Source organism: Megalops cyprinoides, chromosome 14, assembly GCF_013368585.1.
Source record: "Megalops cyprinoides isolate fMegCyp1 chromosome 14, fMegCyp1.pri, whole genome shotgun sequence".
Classification (NCBI taxonomy): Eukaryota; Metazoa; Chordata; class Actinopteri; order Elopiformes; family Megalopidae; genus Megalops; species Megalops cyprinoides.
In genome coordinates this window covers 26414757-26428222 of record NC_050596.1, presented here as the reverse complement: position 1 = coordinate 26428222, position 13466 = coordinate 26414757, and the positions used below count along the sequence as shown (strand labels likewise).

General features: G+C 43.9%; 1 protein-coding gene across 1 annotated transcript in view; it reads right to left on the bottom strand.

The window, feature by feature from the left end:
- Window positions 1–13466, bottom strand: part of LOC118789536 (receptor tyrosine-protein kinase erbB-4-like) — a 294445-nt gene that overhangs the window by 114347 nt on the left and 166632 nt on the right. The window contains exon 3 of the mRNA XM_036546004.1: window positions 2942–3128. Within this exon, the coding sequence (XP_036401897.1) occupies window positions 2942–3128 (187 nt within the window). The remainder of the gene's footprint in view (window positions 1–2941; window positions 3129–13466) is intronic.

Sequence of the window (13466 nt, the reverse complement as noted above, 5' to 3'; positions counted from 1 at the left end):
TAATTTAACTGGCTATTGATTTACCCTTGCATGATATGAATTGTATTGTTCAGTTGATTAAATGAAGAGATGTGTGTCAACACTGCCGTTCTGGGCTTGAAGTGACCATTTGAAGTGATTCACTTATTGGCAACAAACCGCTATTTTGCTTTAACAGGAAATGTTGCTAGCAAGGCCACCATGTATTCATATTGCGTATATACCAATATATACCTATCAATGCGCATGCATGTGCATTTGTGTGTGTGCGTGTGTGTGTGTGTGTGTGTGGATATTTAAGCCCAGAGAGCTGGCAAATCCAGTTCAGATGTTTGCTTCTCTACCATATTCCACATTCCACAGAGTACACACAGAAGACACATTCACAAGAAACATGTCATTCGGAAAGCTGTTCATCAGCATTGAAAGAAAAAAAAAAAAAAAGTACACTCAGTGCTGAACATATTCTGCAATCATGTATGCCAGATCTGGTTAAATTAATCTCATTCCGTTTCATCTCTCCCATGGATTCCCGCGCTGAGAGCTCATACTTTGCGGAATGCGGAGAGCTCTGCAGTCTCCGACGCAACAGGGGTCTGTTTATTCGTCTGACAGCCCCGTGTTTTTATTTACTGTGTGTTTATCATTACCGCCATTTATCATCTTCTCCAGCGGCACCGGCACTGGGGCCAAGAGGGCTGGGGAACGGCTCTGATTACACACAGTACATGCAGTAACATTTTACACAGCAGCGGTCTTCTACTTATGTAATTACCTATAACACACACCCACACACACACATGTGCACACACACACGCACACGTGCACACATTCACACACACACGCACATGCACATGTACACACACACACACACACACACACACACGTATCATCTTATGTAAGCGCACACTGTAATGTAGTACTTGCTATGAAGAAACACTTATACACTTAAAGCAAACACTGTTGAGCAATTACGACACACTTCCACAGAAACCCATAAAACTAAGTATTATGGACACTTGTAACACATGAAAAAAGTTCCCAGCTTGGGCCTTCCTCTCTCCCCAGGTCTCTGGGAGGCCTGACTTTCTCCGGCCGCCGCGAATTAAAGCGACGGGCCTCGTACTCCTGTCCTGGATTTGAAAGCACAGCACCAAGCAATAAAGAGTAGGCGGAGGAGGCTCGCCACAGATCGATTCTCTTCATCTCACCACAGAACCATCAAATACGAGAGGGTCTCCGCTCCCAGGGAGAGAAGCAGGCCGAGTTTGGGAAACTTCACCTTTCAAGAATCACTTGTGCTGTTTCTGTGTGAGTCAGCCTTCTCTGGATGGGCAAGGTAGATTCACTAGCAAAAGTCATCAATATTATGTCATAACATGGGTTAAAAAAAAAAAAAAAAGGTATGGGTGCGAGTTAAAATCTGCGTCAGTAAATCTGCTACCCCTGATACTTGTGTTTTAGTATGAGGATTAAGTATTTACTTTTGCGATTGCTTGTCTTTTAAGGACAAGAAACAACAACAAAATGAGTACAATTTCCAATTAAAACACAAAACAAAATAATACTACCAAGTATTACTTAATATTACCAGAGATATATTTGTCGTGGCAAAATGGTATCAACAGTATACAGGACTGGCTATGTGTGTACTGCAGTAGAGGTGATCATCATCCCTGTCATTAATATAGATTGGCGCTTGTTACTGTGATGGTTTAAGCACAGTGAAATGTAATCACAGTGTTGTGGACCTGTAAACAGCAGATTAAGTTGAAATAATCGTAGTAGCACGGACAGCAGGGGTGTCAGCGGCAATAACAGAGTTTGGGAGTCGGAGAGGTTGCATAAGAAACCCTGAGCCAAAGACATGGATGCACGCGCAGGTACGCGTGCTTAGCACAGGTGTCTGCTGATTCTGCTGGAGTCAGCTCATTACAGGGACTGCCACTCTCCTATCCCCCCACTGCTGTGCACCACACAGAACCCCGCCCACTCTGCCAACTCACCCCGCTAATTAGACACCTAATGCCCTGCACCTACAGTGTGGAGCACAGCCTTTTCACAGGTGATGATACTGAGACAATGTTGCAAAAACACTGAGGAAGCATTGTAGAACTTTCTCATCACATTTACTTTCTCATCACACTTTTTTTCAACAGATAGCTTTACTAAAACTTTACTACAATTAAAGAAAAAAGTATTTTTAACAGGAATGCACTGTGGCTTTTTCAAGCATTTTTTTTTCTTCTGTACAGATTATGACAGTCAAACTGAGAAGTTCAGAGTCAACTTAAAAAAAAAGGATACATTTTGGTAAAGATTGTTTCCAGCAGGGAAGCCAATTTCCCCTCAATGCATTGGAGAATCAATTAAAACTTCATCTGCAGATTGCTGAGGATGCAGGACAGGTTGGCTACAACCTTCCTTTTTCACAAATACGTGGCAGAACGAATCCAAACCAATTTGCTTTTGAACATAATGATGCTTCACTAGTGGAGCTTTTTTATGCTTTCTCACAAGAGCCCACAGAGAGTTGACCTTACCATTTACTTCCCGCTTAAATCAATTTTGTTTTTTACCATTAAAACTATTACTCATCTGCATGTGCCCAGTGAGTCACACAAAACGTATCTCATACAAGCCCTGCATTATTCCAGAATAAAAATGTAAAAGAAACATTACTTATTCTAAAAATATCTGGTACGTATTTAGATGAATTACCACTAAAGTACAGCAGTGATACCCTCTAAAAAACATGACAACATCTCCCTGTATCTAATCAATGCCTCTAATTACCAACTTGGAGAAGTTTGTAGAGAAAGAAAAAGCTACAAAGAGAGAGAGAGAGAGAGAGAGAGAGAGAGAGAGAGAGATACTCAAGATAAAAAGACTGTTGATGTGAATAACACAAAGCGAAACACAGGCACAGAAATTTTCTCAGAGGACCCGGGAGCAGGCCTACCGGTCAGGTTCCTCAGGCCCAGCTGGCGCAGGCCGAAGTTTCCGTCGCGGCGGTAGTTGAGGAAGATGGCCAGGGAGTAGCGCTCTTCGTACAGCTTGGTGCCTCGGATGATGCGCAGGTTCTCCAGGGGCAGGTAGTCAAACTGGTTCAGGGCCACCAGCACGTAGCCCGTCACCTCCCGAATGGACTGCAAGGAGGCAGAGAACAGAGGACACAGCAAATCAGACACGCAGCACTCCGCATTTACACCACTGCGGTTCACACGTTCCATAGCTGAAACATGTAAACCGCCTACATACAGGGTGACCAGAAAAATCACGTCCCACAGGATTCTGAATGTTTATTCAAGAAAATATATATTTAAACCACAGGTATGTGGTGGGTCCAAAATTAAAACAAGAGAAGAAATGGAAGTTGTTTTCATATATAGTTGGGCTAGAAGGTGCTTTGCATCGATCTGCTGCTGTAGACTTCAGTGAACAAGATCCAAGAAGGCAAACAATTGATCACAGAACCGTGGGAAAGATAATTACTTGGATCGAGTGAATGGGACGTGTTCAGGCACATTGTGATCACTGAATAGAAAAGTGTTATCAAGTTAATGGCCAACAATTGAACATCATGATTTTTACAGCATGTATTAAAATCCCAGATGCATGCATGACTTTGAGTCAACATTAATTTAGGTTTTAATTTTTGTTTTGAGTCCTATTGTATTTGGCATGCATGACTCCTTCATTACTGTATTATTGCGGAAAACAACACAGCCTCATTTATGAAACTGAAGGCTGATTACACATATCATGGCGAAATACCCATTCTGGCAACTGTGTTTACAATATGAAATGCACAGCTCATACCACCATAATATATGTTTGCTTTATGTATTGTGACATAAGCAGCACACAAATAATGATAAGCTACACTGTCTATGTTACCAGCAGACGTTAAGCATGTGCCATCCTGGCATAAAAACTTTGTACCTTTAACTCAACACACAGACATCTGGGAGTAGAGCCAAATTAAGTTTTTTCAGATAGTTTTTGTTTTTCTCAGTACCTGGGAATACAAACTCTCTCAGCTCAGGGTTGTAGGGGAAACTTCGGTAGATATTATGATGGGGGAGGGGGGAGGGGGGGAGGGGGGGGTGAGGCTGAGCCAGAAGGACACCCTATCATTGCAGCGTAATATAATTTGAGGAGATAATGACTGCTGAGACTTTCAAAAACTTCCCACCCGAAGCTCGTATCGATCACGCTGACATCCAATCCGGCCAACACGCTGTGTCATTACCCGAGACGGAGGCGCATTGGGGAACGGCGGCGATCACAGCTCCGGCAGGCCGTACAGAGCGGAGCAGGCACTCGTTATGAAAAATTCATCCTGAAGAGCAGATGCTGCCAGGACGCCAGTCACTGACAGCTGTCATCGGCCATACACACTGACATGCAGCTTGTCCCGCCGTGGCAGGATCCAGCACAGTTGTGGTTGGCCGCTTGCAGTCGATGGGAAGAGACAAGAGCTGTTTTGCGAGAGGCTGACATACCCGTCTCATCTGACCTTGGGACACGAGCATTGATTCATTTATTGGCTTGTTTATTGACTAACCAAGTAATACGTAAAGAACAGGAGTAGGAATGGGAGTCAGAGAGTGAGGTGCTCCGCCGTTGACTGACTGGCATTAGGGCAGCGGTGCAGAATGTCGCTTTTGATTGGCCGGGAGCAGGGCAGGAGTGAGGAATGCTCCGGTTGATTGGCTGACAGGGCAGAAAGGCAGGTGTAAGGAGGTGGCGGGTGGCTCTCAGGTCCCATTAACAGAGCCAGAGTGACCTGAGGGGAAGCCCGAGGAGGCTGGCAGCGGCAGTCCGGGCAGCGCGGGAGAGGCAGCTGCAGTCTAACTAACAGCCGCACAACGAGGCACAGTCGCATCCCAGCACCGGCACCCACACAGCTCACTCCACTGAATACAGAACAATGTCACTACCCTGAGGGGCATTTCTGAACCAAATTGTGTCCCAGTCTGGGAATCTGCTATAAACTCCATGGAACAGGACTGCACAGACAGAATGGAGATTATGATCGGTTATCCAAGGATATGACTATGGCTGGTAAAAATCACCATGTTTTGCCTATAAATGCACTAGAGAAAGGTTATTATTGCACCTTCTGAGGAACAGACTCCAGCATTCTATGACAGCGATGCTCAATGAACTTCTGCCATAGGAGGGATCATCAAATATCACTTTGGGGGCACTTCAGTGGATTTGAGAAGTGACAGCATAACCTGTGAAGTGTAATGAAGTCCTGTTAGCTGAGGCCTGAATTGTAGCACTGGGCTTTGCGGTGGCCCTTGCTCGGGTTACATTATCGTACATCCTCACCTCTTAAATGTGTAGTTAAGGCCTTTTTCTCACTCTTTTCCTTTCCTATCTATCTGGGTGCACCATGGCAGTTGTTATAAAGGGTCTGGACATCTGGTGACATTTTATCACGGGCATAATCCCCTAGTAGAAGAGAATGGGCTGTTCCTAAACGTTGACATTTCTGCTGTGATAGCTACATTATGGCTACATTCAATTGAAATAATACATTAAAAAGAGACAAAAGAACCATTAACAGTGTGCTAATTATCCTGTCAGAGCTGCAGTAATACAAGCGGTGGGATTAAATTCACTAGTGACAAAAGAAAATTAAAATACACAGACGAAAGCAGACGATACTTGTGAGTAAGTGCCATCATATTAGATGTTATCCTTATTTAGATACTGCCTGGCTCCAGAACACTAATGTAAGGACTGAGATGGTTTAGGAGGCTGCTAGCTCGGACTCAGTCTGGCTGCACACAGGTGCACTTCAGAACACACAGTGCCCATGTCTGTCTGGCTGTCTCACTTGTGTGGTGACTCTCAGGACTATGCTTCGGGCCAAGTCGTGTCCAATCGGCACTGACTCATTCCACCCTGCCATGGGATATAGGCACACTCCTAACTGACGTGCATTCATTAGCCTGGTGCTGTTATACCCTATGCCTGCAGGGGGTGCTGAATTCAGTCATTCAGGAGGGTGCTGCTTTTTTTTTTTAGTTAGGGACGACTCTCTCCACCCTGCCAGGGGCATGAGAAGCTTGCTTCCTGATATGCATTGACTTGACTGGAACTGCGACACCCCCAGGCCTGCAGGGGGTGCTGTGTCAGGTCACAATGGGGTCTGCCGCCAGTCCTGTGAGTTGAGCTGATGACGATTCCCTTCACCCTGCCACGGGCACGGCGTACCTTTGCCTCTCATATGCATTAATTGATAGTGAAACAACCCCTGGCCTGTGGGGGGCGCTGTGGCAGTCACTATGACTCATATGTAGCCACAGGTACTGTGGCTTGGCACACACTCCATTGCCACCGCTGTGCCCAGTCTCTGCCAGCCTCCGGCCTCCAGTAACCAAAGGGAAACCTAATCACTGTTACCTAGCAACCACAAAAACCTGCCAGTGCAGAAAAAGGGAAAAAAGAGACAGATACAGCATCTTTGTTGTACTTTTCCTAATTTAATTAAAGGATTACCTGGCTGTGCTTTTAGATTCCTTTGTTTACATTGCAACGCTTTTAATTTCCTTACCACCATCCTCCCAATCAATATTTCCTGAAGTCTAGAAACAGAAGAAACAGACAGGAGGTAGAAGTCCACTGGCAAATAAGACTATTGATGGTTTCTTACCCAGTCTGAGTATTTAATGTTTAAATGTAAAAGTGAAGCCAGGCAAACTACTCTGACAAAAAGCTCATATTAAAACCAATTACAGTTACAGTCACACTGCAGTGTTTGCGGTGATCATCTGTAACCATAGAACAGACTGAAGTGAATTCCACCACACTGTCATACACGTGCTATTGTATGCCAGGAAGTTTCATATATGTTTGTAGGACATGATCCAGGCAAGACAGGTAAACTGAAGAGTCGGCTTGGGGATATATCTTGAAAACTATGAACTATTAAAGAATCACAGGCACCTTAATCATGAGTTTAATAAATAAGCTGAAAGGAGACCTAATGTAGTCATCCTCTGCTTTGGCATCAGCAAGAGCCCTTTAAGTTCAATGAAAGAGGAGAAACCTGGAAATCTTGAGACAGACCAGCCCCGCTGAAAGAAACCACAACCACAATGATTTTACAGTGTTGTTAAAAGAAAAAGAAAAGGAAAGTGCCCTGAAGTTTTCAGAGCACAGGACAGAACTGAACCGAATTTTATCCAATAACACATGAAGAGAAAGTCTTATAAAAAATGGCTTTTTCCTACATGCCAATAACAATCCGTAATGAGATTACAGTTCTCTCAGCCCCTGGCAAGACTAATGGCAGCTTACCCGAGAGCTCACAACTAAATTCTTTTATTAAAGCTGGAACAAACCCTTCCCTTGTGCGCGCACACACACACACACACACACACACATACAGACGCGCACACGCACACACACACACACACACACACACACACACACACACACTCTCTCTCTCTGTGCACACAATCACAGAAACCAAGATGCACAGATACACCACAAGAAAGCCCTTACTCAAGTGTAACAGATCATAATTTCACACACTCAGACACACATATGCGTGACAATACACAGACACAGATCAAACACAGTCCAGTATGCAGAAATTGTTCAGATAACATATATCAACAAACTGTATGCTACGCAAGTCTGGATAAGAGAGTCTGATAAGCAAATGTAATGTACCACACTAAACATGCTCACACACCCACTAATGGGCATACATAGGAAGTATATGGGGACAAATGAGGGAAGTCATGACAGACTGGGAGAAGAAGGGTTAAGAAGTGTTCTAAAAAGAAAAACACAGATATGAAAAAGGCTAAAGAGTGAGAAAGATGTGATATATGAAACAGAGAACATGAGGATAAAATAACTAATACAGGAAGGATGACTGTAACATAATGTTTTGCTGGGTACAGTATGCGCTCTGTGTGACCACTGAATGTGCACAATAGTGTTTGGTGTAGTAATCATTTGCGACGCAGTTAGCGAAGCGGGTCTGGGTACCGTTCACCCTTTGTCCTTCTCCATCAGCCATAAACAAAAGAGGCTAACAGGTCTAAACAGGGAAGGCAGCGGCTGCTTCTCCTCCCTGCGAATCTCTGCTGAGTTCTGTTCCACAGCCCAGACAGACACACTTTCCATTAAACTACAAGACGGGGAAAGCAGTTCGCCATCAATCACCACTCTCCACCACAGCGTGGCTCCAAGGAAGGGTTTACCTCTGTCCGTGTTAGTTACTGTTTTCATCATAACATTTTTATTGTTTGAGATGTCATGTGGAGAGAAAAAAGATGGGGATTGGTAGTAGCCAATATGTCAGCCACTGGCTCTGTGATGCTCTTTCCTGCCTCATTATTTTTATTTTATTTTGTTAATGTATTTATTTTCAGTGATAAATAGAAAATAAATAATGTTTCATACGTAGGAGACTGCACCATGACAGTACCAACTTGGGCTGGATAAAACCTAGCTTGTTATGTAGGCTTATGTATGTGGCCCGCATGTTTTTAAGTCTTGATTCAAAGGAGCCCAGGAGAATGAGGATGGTGAACATCTCTAGAACGCCAAAGCTTCCCCTACAGTTTCTTTTTTTTTTCTGAAAACCTCTGCACTACAGAGAACAGATCAGTCTGTGAAATGGTCACCATGGAGAAACTCAAGGGCAGATGTGTGCATGCGGTGAGGAGGTTTTCATATCTGAGGTACACGCATACACAAGGACACAAATGAACACTGCGTGCAGAAAACCAAAAAACATGCAGTGAGTCCTCAGGGCCAGTGAGCAGACGCGGCACTACCCCGAAAGGTCAGAGGGCAGACTGATGAAGCCAGAGAAACTCCAGGGCAGATCGGCGATGACGCCGTGGAGATGGTCACGGTCAGACCTGAGCAGCCCCCCCTCCCCACCCACCCGCACCACAACTGCCTCTGCATTGCACGTACTCCTCTCTTGATCCTCCAGGTTCACATCACGGGGGCCGGGACAGCAGGGTCACAGTGCTTCACCGCGTGCTTCATGTCTGCACACATGTAACCTCAAAGGAAGCCACCTGGAATGCACTTATGCTATCTGAAAAGCAGGCAGGGCTTTGGGTTAAGGAGTGATATGGACATTAATGAAGGCCAAAGAGGCATGGGCTGGAAAACTTATCATTATTGTAATATTTTTTGTGTGTGTTAACTGAATGATTTAGCAGGCATAGTTCAAAAGACTTATTTTTGTCCTGGGGAAACTTTCAGAAAATTTTTGAGCTACTAAGCTAAGTATTACTATTACTATTTTGAGGGGCTGACACCATGGGTTTGTGGTGGAAACCTGCACTTAATGCTAAACGAAAGTTCTTGTCTGAGAAACCTGCTAACAATAACAAAAGCAGTCCTTTTCATTTCATACAAATTGCTGCTGCAGTTACAGTATTCTTGTATGTGAAACAGATGGAAATGTCTATTTTTTATAAGTTCAATTAAACTTACAAATTAATGTGCTCCAAACAGAATAGATCCAGGTTTTGGTGTTTTAAGTTACAACTTTACACATTGCTACTACATTTACACATTAAAAAAGAAAAGAAAAGAAAAAAAAAAATTCAAGCATTTAGGGAAAACCCTTTTCACAAAGAGTACAAAGGGCAGTGGAAAATGAGATGGAGGCAGTTGAAAAAGATTCTCTCCTTGTCTAACCACAGATATAAAAATGGGGGACTTAATCCCGGGCTGTCTCACATTTCTGGAAGGGAGAAGAGGAGAGATTCACTAGATCAGCAGGATTATTCCAGGTTTTGTAAAGGGAAAGTGAATGTGTTTGCAAGTGAAATAAAACCTTTCCTCTATCTTGGCAACGTGCACGGGTTTAAAATCAGGTCCTTCAGTCCTAAACTTCGGGGGGTGGGGGAGGGAGGGAGGGAAGAGCTGCTGTGTTTGAGTGCATTGTGAGAGGAGGAGAACAGTCAAGTGGAACGAGGAGGGTCTCTGTATATATGAATGCATAATTAACACTCCACCTGTTCCACCTGCCAGGAGAGCGAGAGAGGGAGAGAGCAAGCGAGAGAGGGACAGAGAACAAGACAGAGAAAGAAAGCGAGAGAGAGAAGAAGAGAGAAAAAGCAAAACAGAGAGAGAGAGAGAAAGAGATGTGAGAGAGAGAGAAAGAGATGTGAGAGTGTGAAGGTAATGACACTATTACCACATGCAAGCGATGAAACACACGTTACCTTAATTACTTCTCATTTACATACATATAGAACCTGTCTCGTGTGTCAGAGGTGGGCGAATTTCTTATTAGGGCTTCTGGGGGCTGCAGTAATCTTTTGTGTCCACGTTTATGTTTTCAATTCTTTTCCTTTGTTTCCGAATTTAACAGCGACAAGAGCAGACTCTTACCACAAGCAGCTGTTAAGGAGTTACACTTAAATGCTGCATTTGACATTAAGCAGCAACACTGTGCAGACTGCTCTGGCCTGCAAAGCCACCCTGTGGCCTGGATGCCTGAACGGCATGGAGGCAGTGTAGTGTAGTTCTCCTTTGTGAAATTCACATCTGGAGGACAAAGCCTTGACCCGGTGTTCAGAGGCGCACATCACTCTAAATCAATGACTCCGCAGCCACGGTCCTAAGTGTGGAGGGCGAACGCGCCATAAAACGCCCTCGGCTCAGGAGAGTTATGAGCCGCACTCGAGTGGCCTGGCAGCAGAACTCTCTGAGCTGGTACTTTGTGTTACAGGCCACATTCGCACAAAGTTGATTTGACATAACAGAAACTTTGTGGCTCAAAACGTTACAAAACCCTGCACTGAAGGGCACCAAATTCTTCCGTTCAGCTGCAGGGTTATGAGCTGGGGCCTTCTCCAATAAGGGGAGGGTGGTTTTGGGGGGAAGGGGGTCTCTGGGGTGGGTGATGATTCCTCCCACGCTGGTGGTAACTTCAGATGAGAGCCATTTCAAACCTGCTGTCTTTGATCCCGCATAACGTGATGCATTCTTATCTGTTTTTTTTTTTTTCTTTCGTTTTTACAAAATGTGGATCCTTTATCTGGGAGGCAAAATAGAAATGTGTTAATAGTTTTTTTTTTCCCCTTCATCTTCCCTGCTATATTAGCGGCTTCTTCACAGCTCGTGTTCTGTTCATTGGAAAGCGATCCCCGAATGAGATATGAGAAAGGAGCTGAGGGGTGCTTTTAAAGGGGACTGAAACAGGGCCTGTACGCCCACAAAGGCAACCTGATTGCTGCTTTTCTGCTGAACTCCTTGCTCAGTGTCTGTCATGGGCCCATTCCGAGTTTGGTATGAGCCCATGTGGGACGTTGACAGCAGCAGCGGCATTGCACACTGTAGACGGTGTCTCTATGGGGAGAGATTAAGAAGAATTATAGAGGATCTCTCTGTAATGGGGAAGTCTGAGGGACAGAGGAGTGGCATTACTCCCTGAGTACCTTTGGGAACAGGGTGGGTATAAAGGCTGGACTTGGCCTGGCTCACGTTTACTTGATTGAAGTGTGAAGGTCTCAGACAGAGTAAACAGAGTTTTCCTGCTTTGTATGTCTCCGCACAGAGCGGGGTCCTGCAAGATCTGGCACCCCTACAGCCAGATGACACTCACACAAGCTGGCATTGGTACTCTCACTGGTTCTCATGCACATACAAGCCAAAATAAACAGGTACATTCACACAATCACCAACTTAGAGATAAGCATTCATTCAAACCCAAAACAGTGTCCCTTTAGCCTCAAATATGCTGTATTAAAATCATATAATAACAATGACAGACACAAGCTTGAGATAGAAACATATGCACGCGCACACACACACACACACACACACACACACACACACACACACACACACACACACAGAGAAGCCCATGTAACTACAGACAAGATAACAATAATGCATCATCACTCCAAAACTCACACTCAGGCACTTAGACTAGAACACACTCTGACACCAAATTCTCCACACGTCCGCCTAAAGACGCTGGCCTAATGTGATGACTTTAAAATGACACGCTCATGGTGTGAGTGCCACAGTGGTTGTGGCTGGCTGACTGGTGTTCTGTGTGATTTTTATTGCATTAGACAGCGAGACAGTTTCATATCAGCCTTGTTTATGAGCTACCACCCATGAGGTGCACATGTTGCCAGGAACATTTACTGACTAAGAAACAGAGAAACTCTTTGCTCAGCTACAGTCAAGATTACAACAGCACAGGTATAGACAGTCATGTTAAAACTCTTGTGAGATACATATTCCTTTGCTAAATATTTAATCAATAATTAATATTTAAACATATTTTATATGTTGCTAGATGAATAGGAGATGAAGCTGAATGCTTTAGCTAGGGCAACTGGCTTGCCTCACATTTTTTTATTTTACAAATTCATTTATTCATTTACATCTTATCATTACCCATTTACACACGTGAATATGTATTGAAGCCACATAGGCTTTGAATATTCCTACAACAGGCCTTTCTCAGGACTAGGATCTGTAACTTTATGGTTACAAGCTGAGCTACTAACTACACCACAATGCAATGATGGAAGACAAGTCAGAACACTGAATTCCTGTGTGACTGCACAGAACAGCGGAATGGTGAGAGCAGTATGCACAGTCCCAACCTCTATGAGCTGGGACTGTGCATAAAGAAATGAAGACTCAGGACAACGTGGGACCAAGCAAGATGGGGGAGATTAAGGTCTCGTAAAGAAGACAAATTTGCCCCTTTGGCAGCACTATGCAATCCTCTTCCCACCCTGGTGGTGTCTGTGTAAGATCGCAAACCATACTGTGTGTGATTTTTCATTCCCTGGATCAGTAACCCCTCCAACTGAAAGATTACTAAAAGATTACTACAAGCTGTGGTTACAGAGGTGAGGGAGATAAAGAGAGATGACAATGTTCCATAAGGAGAGCACTGGGGTTCAGGGTGGGGGTGGGGGTTTATATAAAGCTTATAATGGGACTGAATGGGTTGTCCTGGTGATGGATGGAGATGGTGCTAGGAGAAGTGACCAGTAGATGCTGACTTGAAAATTATAGATTTTTTTTTTTTCTTCCACGACTTCTTCTTCCTTGTTTTTTTTTAATTTACTCTCCAATGCCAAATTAGTTACATGTACTGTTCCGATTCAGGTTGCTTAATGGGAACATAGCGCTGTTCTCTGAAGAAGTGTGTGTAAAAAAAAAAAAAAAAAAAACAGAAAACAAAGCACTCATTTTCTTTACAATTATCACTGAACGTGATACCATCTATATCTAAATGGAGCATTAAATTACTTCACAGTTTCAGTAAAAGTAAATAACTATTTGAAAATGAAGCTTAGGAAAATGTTTACTTTGAAACCAAGCTTACTGTAATTTAACACCGAGCACTAAGCAGCAACAGCAACTGATTTTAAATCTAAGGACAAAATGTACACTCATACGACAGCATCATGGGGCTTGGAGGAAATTAACCAGAGGGCTGCAGCCTG